This window comes from Salvia splendens, chromosome 16 (genome assembly GCF_004379255.2).
Source record: "Salvia splendens isolate huo1 chromosome 16, SspV2, whole genome shotgun sequence".
NCBI classification, from domain to species: domain Eukaryota; kingdom Viridiplantae; phylum Streptophyta; class Magnoliopsida; order Lamiales; family Lamiaceae; genus Salvia; species Salvia splendens.
The window spans coordinates 11,048,177-11,060,598 of NC_056047.1; the positions used below are offsets into that span (position 1 = coordinate 11,048,177).

General features: G+C 37.6%; 1 protein-coding gene and 1 pseudogene across 1 annotated transcript; both read right to left on the bottom strand.

The window, feature by feature from the left end:
* Positions 1 to 139: 139 nt before the first annotated feature.
* On the bottom strand, positions 140 to 3,229 carry LOC121770177 (annotated as a pseudogene).
* Positions 3,230 to 10,229: 7,000 nt separating this feature from the next.
* Positions 10,230 to 11,464, bottom strand: LOC121769791 (uncharacterized protein At4g22758-like). The gene is made up of 2 exons (XM_042166546.1): positions 10,787 to 11,464; positions 10,230 to 10,663 (listed from the first exon to the last, which is right to left on the bottom strand). Exons 1-2 carry the CDS (start codon positions 11,016 to 11,018, stop codon positions 10,488 to 10,490), a joined length of 408 nt encoding a protein of 135 aa, XP_042022480.1. The 5' UTR covers positions 11,019 to 11,464; the 3' UTR covers positions 10,230 to 10,487.
* Between the last annotated feature and the right edge of the window lie 958 nt (positions 11,465 to 12,422).

The following is a 12,422-nucleotide window of genomic DNA, read 5'->3' on the forward strand; positions in this document are numbered from 1 at the left end:
AATGAACTGAGAAGAACCAAGGAATTTATCCAAGACAACGAGAAATCTGACAACATAACAAAACAGAACAATTCCACTATAGTATTTTCACAAGAAAATTTGAGTGCAGGAAGCAATATAGAGGCGTACTTGTTTCTAAGAGTTGTTATCACATGAATCGACGCCCTCCTCGAATCTTAGGCTATACATGATCTCCCTCATCTGCTGTTGAGACATCTTATCTTCACTAGAAACCTCAAGCTACAACACACCTTACAGTTCCAAGGAGATTACTTTCTGCTTCTCACAATTTCTGTTTCAAAATAATTGCAATCCTTGAATTGAAGAGGCGAAGAATGATAAGCTGATTCTTGATAACACAAAAAATCTTACATTCTGGATTTCTTAGATGACCAATATTTCTTCCTGTGACATGTCTGAATCACTCAAGGCAGAATCTCCTTCCTCGACTGTCACAATATCAATGTCTCTGTCTTCGTAGATATCCAACTCTTTCACCTGAAAATATATCAACATCTTAGCATGGAAACACCAAAGAAGTATAAAAACCAAAAGCACTGCTCACTTTCTCTGTTTCAGGCACCAAATCAAACCCAACTTCTTGTTCCACATATTCCTCATTTTCCTCGAGCTCTCTAAAATCTGGAGCAAATGCACTCCAGTTCTCAGTACAGTCCTTTGCCCACAAATAAACAATTCCAGTCATGGAAACGGAAGCAATTATAGGTTTGACAGGATGCCAGGCCAAATCTAGCAATGTTTCTTTTGGACCCTCCAGAATTTTTGCAAGACGCCGATCCATGTCCCAGATATAGATCTTATGCTCTCCTTTGCTAGCAGAACCTCCAGCAACCCACTCTCCGTCACCGCTAAAATACGGTGCTTTCCAATGCACTTTGGTGATCAAATCCTGAAACTCCCGGAAAAGAGCTAGAGCCCCTGATCCTGCATGCTTCAATCTTTGTACTTCATCTTGCTCAATGGCTTCCTGGTTTGCTCTGTCCAGCACTTCATGCCCGCCTTTCAATGGCAAAAGGTTTTCATAGATTCTGATAATTCTATCATTTGAGTTTGTCAGAAGATATTGTCCACTTCTGCTAAATGCAATATTCTTTATCAGCGCGCTCCCTGGTATAGAAAATATACCACGTATTTTGATGCTTACACTATCAATAATTAGTATCTCTCCTTTGGAATTTCCCACATACACCCAATCGCCATACTTGCTGAAGCACGCAATAGCAGGTGAAAAAGGAGCAGATCCATCTGGAATTTTATTACCAGACGGAGGGGCGGCACCATTTCCTATGTCAGACAATGACACAGGAAGCACAATTGTGGTCGCTGTAAGCAAGTCGACAATCATGGGGGCTGATGACAGAGGACAAGCTAAGCAAATTGACGGGTTGGATAAACCAGGATGGAGACAAGCATGCAAAGGCGTTTGTTGTAGTACAGTTCGAGCCATTCTCTCTCCTTTGACAACATCCCAAAGAGTCAGCTACTTATCTACAGCTGCAGCTAGTATGCAGTGGCCATACTTGGACCAAGAAACACTTGTTATTTCCACAGCACAGCAATGCCTCTGGTTTCAAAATCCCATATGATACAAATTCCGTCGGAGCACCCAGCTGGCATGTTAAACATAGCAAAGTTAGAATGGCGGTAATTTGCAAGACCAAAAAAGGCAAAAGGAACAAGGGAAACAAGAATGACCAGGTATTGCCCATATGGATCAAAATGCAAAGAGTAACTGCATCAAGGCATGTCTTGCGCAGTAAGACCACAAGCTATAAGAATTTCTTCACATAAGGGCATCCACAGTGGGGCGGCCTAAGGGGCGCCCTAAAGCCCGCCCTATGCACCGCCACGTCGGCATTTTATCCTCCTGCCCTTCCACCTGCAGTGGGGTGCCCTATAGATTTTACTATTGTTTTGTTAATTAATTTAAATGTTTTCAAATATATAAATGCAAACTAAAGTCGGGGTCGTACTGCGTGTTGTCGTCGAACTACCGATATTCGCCAGGTTGTGTACCCGGCCACCGTGCGCCATCTCCAAATATCGGGCTACCAGGACTTGAGTATCCACCGGAATCCATTTTATAGCGTAATTTGAGAGTTGAAAAGTGAATCGAAAAGTTACAAATGAAATCTGAGGATGGGGTATTTATATAAACAAAATTTTTGAATTTAAAAAAAAAAAACTAAAACGTGTTGCATCGTCCGCGTCGCCCACAGTGGGCGGACGATGCCCTATCGTCCGCGCTTCGTCCGTCGTCCGGCAACCCACAGGGGCAGACGATAGAACGCCCGATGCATCGGGCGCGCTATCGTCCGCCCCATTGTGGATGCTCTTAGTAATTAAGGAACAGAGATAATCTTTACTTTAAATTGCATCGGGCGCGCTATCGTCCGCCCCATTGTGGATGCTCTTAGTAATTAAGGAACAGAGATAATCTTTACTTTAAATTGCATCGGGCGCGCTATCGTCCGCCCCATTATGGATGCTTTTAAGGAACAGAAAGGATCCTTACTTCAAATCAATAATAATCAATGCTAGAGGTCTATAAGTTTTGGCTCTAAGAATGGAGTTAGCAGTGTCAAAAGAACATGCAGATTATACACCTGGTAAAATCAAATCAAGGAGTGGACTAAAACATAATAGCATTAATATAGCAAGCTAAATAGTACTCCGGAAAGATTGGAAAGTTCCAAGAACAACCTGGTAAAGTTCCACTCATGCAAGACCAGTATGATATGCAACTTACTCGCTTTTCAGAGACCCAATTTAGTTATATTATCGACAATACATAGTAAAATAAAGAAATAAATAAATTGAAAGAGATTTAAAAAATTAAAGCAAAATTATACCAGCAAGAAGGTTTCCACGGCGATTAAATGCAATACATTTCATAACTCCATACTCCAAATACTCCTCTATCACTTCTGGAAAATCACCCTGTAGCAGATCTGCATGCAACTCAAAAACAAAACTTTTAAAGTTCAAGTAGAGAAGAAAACAACATGAGGAATAGAAAATGGACCACAATCCCCCTATACAAACAGTAAACCACAAACAGAGACAGAAGAAAAAACCTTTAAACTTCTAAGAGTAAGATTGTTTTTTTTTAAGAATGACGAAGACGAAGAAGAAAGAAACACAACAGCAGCATGATACAATCTGCCATGAAAAAAGAAAGAAAATTACCAGTAATGGGAGCTTTCATGGTGCACCAGAAGTTTCAAATTTGCTTCTGACGAAAAACCAAATGATATACCTCTCAGGCATACACACAACTTAAACACGAACCCATTAAGCCAGTTCCAGACTCCAGTGGATACTACGATTCTACAAATGGCAAAATGCAATGAATAAATTAATCCAACCTAACAGTAAACTCATTTCACGTCTTTCAAACATAAAAATGTGTTTGCACTGCACCAGAACTAGGGGAGACTAGACATCACCAAACCGAACCGGCCCGGCTGAACCGGCCCGGAACCGTCACCGGCGGTTCCGAACCGGAACCGGAACCGTCGGCGGCGGTTCCGAACCGTGACCGGAACCGGCGGTTCCGATGGGCCGGTTCAGGTTCATGAAATTTGCGAACCGTAACCGGCGGTTCCGAACCGCCGGTTTTCACCGGAACCGGCGGTTCCGAACCGGCGGTTCGCCGGTTCCGACACCTTTTCAGGCTACCACCGGCCTAGACGTAGCCTAGTGGTAGCCTTTTCAGAAACCGGGTCAGAAACCGCCGGTTTTTGTCAGAAAACCGTTGACGAAACCGGCGGTTTCTGACCAAAAACCGGCGGTTCCGCCGGATTTCAAAAATTTGAAATTTTTTCTTTTTTTTTTCTTTTTTTAATCACATTTTTCCCCTATAAATACCCCCTCATCTTCATTTTCTACTTACCCCATTCTTGTGTTGATAAGAATTTCTCTCTCAATCTCAATTTCTCTATTCTCCATCCTCTTTCTCTCAAGTTGTTTACGTTATTTGCGCTCATAATTTACTCACGTTGTTCTTGTTTACGTTAATATCACATAAACACTACTCTCTATTCTCTACTTCCAATTTCCATAATATCATGTCTTCATCTCGTCGTGGTGGTGATCGGGGCAAGGGAATTGCCCAAGATCAAAGTGACTCTCGTCGTCGTCGTGCCCCTTCTAGAGCATAAGTTGCGGAGGAGGTGGGAAGGCGAGCCGCTCTTCGATTACAAGTAAGTTCTAAACTTCTAAATTAAATGTTTTACTATGTTAATATGTTATAATAAGTTTTAATATGTTAGTAGTTTTTTAATATGTTTTATTATGTTATATGATATAAGTTTTAATATGTTAGTAAGTTTTAATATGTTTTAATATGTTATATGATAAGTCTTTAATTTGAGAACACCATTTGGTATACTTGCTCGGAAAAAGATTATGTGCGGACTACCGCCTTAAGTGGTAAGTATTTTCATCAACGATGTATTTGTCATATTTTAAACTTATGTGTACAAGATGCTTTGTCTTTATGGCAAAGACATATTCAACCTATTACTACAGCTGTATCCTTGATCCACTAGAAGCCTCAAATTGGCAAGGCGTGGAAGAAGTATTGCCACTCGAAGAAAATAAGGTACACAAAGTTTACTTTAGACGTTTCTACTAGATGGAACTCTACATATGACATGTTGCAATCTACAATGGAGCATATAGACTATTTAGTTGATTTTTATAGAACTTACCCTGTTGATGATTTATATCTAACATCTTCTTGTTGGGAACAAAGCCTGAGTTTATTTAAATTATTCAAAAAATTTCGAAGTGCAACTATGGAGTTATCGGGTGTGTATTATTGCACATCCGTTCGTGTTTTAGAACATTGCATGATCATATCACTTGGTTTTAAAACTGCAATGAAAAATTCCGCAAACAATCTTGAGCTTATGTGTGTTTTATATTACATGGTTGAAAAATGGCTCAAGTATTTCAATGAGATCCCAACAGTTTTTTTGCTTGCCAAAGTTTTGGATCCAAAGTGGAAACTAGTTGGTACTTTCAAAATTTTAGAATTTTATTACAACAGTTTAGCTTCTATTGATCTTGAACCACTCCGAGCTTTGCAAACTGACGACGACGACAACTACATAAACCTTGCCCAAACATTCCAAATAAACCTCCCCCACCTCCCAAGCCTCCAAAGAAATTTTGAGTTCGACTTGCGGTCTCTCTTTCACCATTACGAAGTCAAGTACAACACTACCCACCAAGTTCGACCTAGACCCCCCCGTCAAACACAGAACTTTGGCTTCTTCCAAGTTGATGACCCCGACACCCAATCCCAATTGGCGGACCTATACGCCTTCAGCAGCGGAGGAAGGACGGCACATTCGGTAAGTGAGTTAGATTTATATTTAGACTCACACTTTTCATTCAATGAGGAAGAAGGAGGTCCCGTTCCCCAACAAATCGACGTCCTAGATTGGTGGTCTTCACACGAGAAAGATTTTCTCATCCTTGCATCAATGGCCAAGGAGATCTTTTCGGTTCCGGCTTCCACTGTCGCCGTCGAGTCCGCCTTTAGTGTTGGAGGCAACGTCTTGGACGACCGAAGAAGTAGGCTCACCGGACAAAACATGGAAGCCACCATGTTACTTGATGATTGGTGCTCCGCCGAAATTAGAGACCAAGAACCGGATTGGGACAAACTAGTAGTACAACCCGACCAAGACTACTTCCCCGACGAAGAAGAGTAGGCGCCAATACTTCCGATCAAGCCAAATAGGTAAGCAAGGTAAGAGAACTACGTGGACTTTGATTCCAAAATGCAATTGAGCATTGAGGATACGTAGGCATCTCAACTTATATTTCAACTTAAATTTTAAATTTAAGTTTAAATTTAAGTTGAGCTCAAGTCCTTTTCCTTTATTTCTTTTTTCTCCCCTTTATTTCGAATATGTAATTTTGTAAATTGTAATGAAGACTTTAAGTCTTTTGTAATTTATAATTTTGAAGTTGTAATTTCTAATTTTTATGTTGTAATTTGTAAATTTTAACTTGTAATTTGTAATTTTAAAGTTGTAATTTGTAATTTTGAAGTTGTAATTTGTATCAATAAAATTACATTTGTACATCGCTTCATTCTAATGTTATTTACGCAAGTTTTTTTACATTTTAAACTTGAATTATAATTTACAAAATGCAAAAAAAAAAAAAAAAAAAATCAAAACAAACCGCCGAACCGGCCGAACCGGCCCGGAACCGGCCAATCACCGGCGGTTCCACGGTTCACTTGAACCGGCGGTTCCACGGTTCACGAACCGGAACCGCCACACCTTGGCCGGGCCGGTTCAGGTTCATCAATTTATTGAACCGGAACCGGCGGTTCCGAACCGTGAACCGCCGGTTCCGGAACCGTGGTGACGTCTAGGGGAGACCATATGGTCGCTTTGGTTAAAACCAAACACACCATGCTAACTGATAAACCAAATCTATCAACATATGAAAGTCAAACCAAATAGCAAAATACTCATCCAACCAACCCCCACCACCCACACACACACACACCAAATTGTCACTAAATCATGATTGTTCTTTCAATATGCACAAAAAAAATCAGTTGAAATGCGACCGTTTTTTACGCTCATTAAATCTTCATTCAGGAGACATTGGTGAATGGTGATGATTTTTGTTTTACATATTTGGTGTACAAAAGACTGTTCTTTTCACTGATAAAAGTTAAAAAAAATCTTATTCAGTTTTTAATACTACTATAAAAATACCTAACATATGCATCGGGAACAAGATTATATGTGCAAAGCCAAACTACCGATCAAGCAGAAACATCAAATATTTCAATACAACTTCATTCCTACTTAAAGGACTTCACACCACTAAACAGCAATGGAGGAAATAAATTGCTGTTTCTTGGATAGGCTAAATCCACTCATAATATGCTAACTTCTATTCCGTATTCGATGCTTGATTTAAATTTAAAATGGCATTTTCATGCCATCAAATACAAATAGCATAAGCGAGTTAGGTAAATAAGCATACCCAGCATCATCAAAATATTTGTCAAGGAAACTAAAATCGAAGGAAAGCATGATAAATCTCAGGAAAATCAATTCTTTATACAAATACATAAAAAACCTAATTGGATAAAAATAGAAAAACGAGAATTGCCTCCAAATTTACTGTGTTCGGCAGTGCCAAGTTTACAGAATCATAGAGAAACAGTTAAATTGATTCCGTCATTCATCAAATGTACCACTGAATAGTTGAGCTACCTCTGCGGTGCGCGTGCGGCGGAGCTGGACGGCGGGGGATTAATTTAGGCGGGCTGGGTGTTTTATGAATGCATATTTCTTACGTCAGAAAAAAATAAAAAGAAACTATATTTGTATTTCAGAGTTTCAAAATTGCAAATTCAACCCTAATGTTTCAAAATTTACAATAGTAACTGCAAATTCAGATATCTGACTTGGATTTTGCATTTTGGAAGATGATAAGAGCATCTCCAACTATTTACACTAAACTCAAACTCATTTTTAAGTATACGTCATACTAAAAAGTAGTTTTACTCCAACCATTTACACTATTTTTTAGTTTGTCTCACAAATTTAATGACCATCGCTACTCCTGCCAAGTTAATGCCTCGCTCTACCTGAACAGTCTATTTATATTTCTTCAACCTATCTCAAATTGGATATATTATCATAATTTACCTTGTTGGTATATTTAAATTAATATTACTAGGGGAGATACAAGTTAACAGCGTAATATAGATTACCAATAACATTCTGATTACTTTTATAAAAAAAAAAGATTTTCTTCAATTTAAATAGGTGTGGCCATGAATAGGATTTGGATAGTTTTGCCTTTTTTTTCCTCCTTTTTTCCAAAGAAAATAGAGTTTTCTCAATATTTTCGGCCAATTCAACAAGCCCGTTGGACCTTATTAAGCTCGAGGCCCATTCGATTCATTTTCGGGCTTTTGAGCCTTGATTGAATAAAGGGAAATTGAAATGAGTAGTACTCCAGAAATTGTGATATCCATTGTTTAAATGCATTGTTATATCTTATGGTATAACATAATAAGATGGAATCTTATGGTATTTTATTAATAGGTGTTACTTCAGAAATTGTGATTTCCATTGTTTAATTGCATTTATATCTTTTAAATTTTAGATTAATTGACCTATATCATTCCCAAAATGTGTACATCAAGTTTCTAAGGCTGGCTATACAAACAAACTGATTACAACTTCAATTTCGAGAGAGGAAGAAGCTACAAAATATTGACCAAAATCACTTCTTCTAGACCAACAAACACTCATACATTCCGTTTGATGAAATATTATGAATTCAAAATGATATAGTTTTCGACACCAATAAGATTTGAACTCTATACTACGAATTCATTTTGGCAAAATGATGAATTCAAATTAAATCTTGATCATAATTAAATGATTGAAAATAATACTTGACATATCAGAATTTGTAGTGTTCACATGTGAGTGTTGCAGCTGAATGGATTTTCACGTTACTCACCAAATTGCAGCCACATTTCAAAACAATAATTGATGAGAAAGATTATCCAATAACTGCAAATACGCGATACCATTATCAGGCTTTACAAAATAACTATCACTACATTTATGTTTCTAACATTTCAATACAAATTATACATTCGACAACAAATAAAATAATACACATGAGAATTACATATACAAACAGAATAACAATGGAAAGGAACATTTATTAAAGCAGGCGAAGCCATGCGCGACTAGTATTTAAAGTGTATGGGGTGTTCATTCGGGCAAATAATCATTTATTTAGACGTGTTTTGCGAAATAAGTCATAAACAATTTATAACTTTATAAATGATCTTCAAAATATTTTTTCAACTCTTCTCTTTTCATTAATTTTACCTAATACCCTTCAAATATCGATATTTTCTCAAATTTCTCTTTCTAACTAGTTTTTCCTTCTAATTCTCAATTTTTGTCTAACTTATTATAAGGTCAACATTCAAATAAAACAAGTACTTTAATAAATTATAAAATAATTGAGGCATTATATATTTGCTATTTCAAACATACTTAAACAACATTACAATTTTTTCGGCATTATCTACATTGAACTCTGGACATTACATACACTATACTTAAAAAATTATATATACATCACTTAGGGCATTATATACAACTGCCTATAAATTTTTTGAAAATATACTTAAACAACATTACATTGAACTTAGGGCATTATGTATATTGACTTAGGGCATCTAGCAATGCAATGAAGAGCATTACTCTATAAGTCGTTAAAGAAAACAAATTACAATTTCGTGTATATTTTTTCGTCGGAACGTATACAATTGAGATTTCGTTAGAATTATCATAAAATTACTTTAATTTGATTTATGGCATATGAACAAAATAATTTTAATATAAAAAGTTAGTACTCTCTTCATCTCATAAAAGATGTCATATTTGAGCGATAACGCATGATTTTAAGAGATATTGTTTTATGTGTGAGTTGGCCAAATGGTAGAGAGGTTAATATTGCTCGAGGCCAAAGGTCTCAGGTTTGAGTCCTCCGTGGCGCGGTCTTTAAATTTATGTTCATTTAACCTTATAAAAAAAGAGATGTTTTATGTGTTAGGTGAAGAGAGAAAACATATTCTTAAATCTTATACATTGACGTGAGACCGATCTTTTTCCAAAAAGAAAATATGATATTTTTTGTGGATAACCCAAAGAGTGTGACATCTATTATAGAAAGGAGGAAGCGTAATTTAAGTTTTTAGTATTTCTCCATTTTAACAAAAAAGTCAAAGTCACTCCTAACATGGGACGGGAGTATAAACTAATTTCTGAAAAAATTGTGAAAGTATCCAATACTAAATCTGGAGATTCTGGGCATCGATTTATTAGCTATAAATGAATCAAACTCACAACCAATTACACTCCCAATCGACAGCCCAGGTGATGCGATTGCCATCAAGAAAGCCCACGAGGATTATAAGATCAACGCTACTACAAATTACTTATACCCTACTAAAAACTACTACTAGTAGTAGTATTGAAGTCATAAGAATATTACAATTAATTAATCAAACATCAATATTTAAGAGTCACAACTAACAACGGATGTACTAATACTAACATCGTTTGGTAATTGGTCTGAATGAGTCCGAAACTACGTTGGCAAAGCGAATAAAAATAACAACTGACTAAATAAAAAAAATGATTCTATGATTCAATGAAGTGTACAATTGAAAAGATTAACAAGAACCGACTGAATCAAAATAAAAATAATTGCACAATCAATGAAGAGTACAATTCTAAAAGAGGAGAAAAACAAGAAATGACTGATGAATCAAAATAAAGCAGGGCACCAGAACAAAAGGTTCAAGTTATTTCAACCCCAATTCACAACCAAGCCGAAACAAACCAACAAAATATAGATAATAAATAAAACCATCTCATTATTCAATGGGAAGATATCTTGGAATTGAGTGATTTATTGAACCATGATTTCCAGCTGCCAGATCCCTTGCGGGGCAGCTTCTCACTCTCAGTCGCCTTTGCCTTCTCCGTTTCAGGCTTCTTGCACAGCACAAAATTCCGAACGCCCATCGATCCAATCGTCTCCCATGGACTCAGAGCTGTAACACAACACATATACAGTATTAGACAAACAAATTATCAAAAATATAGCCTTGAATTTGGAGAAAAACAGAGCAATACACAAACTAGTGCAATTGCACTTGGAATTTTCAATTGATTACCTTCAGTTCCAGCAATCGGGCAATAGAGCATGAAATTGTTGAGATCAGATCCAAGGATAGGGAGCCTGCCCTCACGCGCATACGATTTCAGCGCCGTATCAATCACAGCAGCAACGAGCTCCTCCTCCTTCACCACGAACCGGATTGGACCGGCGCTACCCAGAAACGTAACGCTGATCAGGAACCGGTTCACCTTCGCCGCCGGAGTCTTCTTCTGCTTGTAAAGCAACATTGTTTTTTCTTCGATTTTCTTTTACGAGTGAGAATTAACGAATTAAATCAAAAAGGGGGAAAATAAAAAAAAATGAATCTGGCGTGAGTTCACGGGTCGAGGCCTTGGCAGCGGTAGTACCAGCCTTCCATGCAAGAGCCGAAGCAGAAGGAGGTAGCGGTCGAAAGCGAAACCCCTCTTCTTTGAATAGAAGAAGAAGGGATGACCATCAATTGTGCGCCCGAGATTTCCACCATTCACAAAGGAAAACTGTGAATCGTTTTGGGATGATCACACAACTGGAAAGAGGAATTGAAACAGGAAAAGGATCAATCGAGAGGCAGCGGCGGAGGAAGAGAGTGTGGGAGAAATCGATTCGAATTGAACGGAGAGGAATTAGGTAGAGTTGTGATGACGCAAAGGCGGAGGAGGGAATGTGTGGATTTATAATAACGCAATGTGAATGCAATCTCCAATTAGGGTTAGGTTAGGAATGTGATTAATTTTATTTTTCAGACGTTTTATTTGAAAATGATATCCGCCGCTGTGTGTGAGCTGGATTTTGTTGAGATAAAAACCGAGTGTTTCGTGACCGTTGATTTATAATTTATCATTTTATTTATTTCCTTTACAAAAAATTACTAAATCAATTCACAAGTTGCCTTGGATAGATGGTAAAACATGAATTCTTTTACAATAAGTCAAAATTCAATTCAACGACATGTGGTCTTGCAGTTGAAAACGAAAGAGAGTTTGATATGCGATTTATAACTCATAAATAAACTGAGAGGCCAAAACTAGGAAGAGGCAAGGAACTCCTTAGGGGTGGGGAAACGGTTCTCGGTTCTTGGTTAACCGAGAACCGAACCTTATTTTCTCGGTTATCGGTTAACCGAGAACCGAAAAAATAAGGTTAAAGTTCGGTCCCGGTTAGTGGGTTTAGGATTTAGGCGGTTTTTGGTTCTAACCGAAAACCAAAAGGTTAGAACCGAAGAACCGATTAGTGTGTTTAATTTTGATTTTTTATAAATTCAATCTAATTTCATAAACTTTATCTTTTCAAGTTTCAAAGAACTTGATAGAAACCAAACTCTATGTCCCTATAATTTGTATGCATTTTAGACAAGGGAATACACAAATCAAAGAGATAACAAATCTCATGACAACTACTTTGTTTATTAAAATTTAGAACTTAACTTATTAGATAAATATGGAGCATTAGCAAATAACTTAAATATCCCATAATGATATAGGTACATTGACTTATCTTCCTCTCTCATCTAAATTCTCGATTTCTCACAGCACGCCAACACCGTTGCTCTCTCCCACACCGGCGATGACGAGGCTGCTGCTTTCTCCTCGTTGCGCTGCTCTCTCTCGTGCCGGGGACGATGAGGTTGCTGCCTTCTCCACACCGCTGCTCTC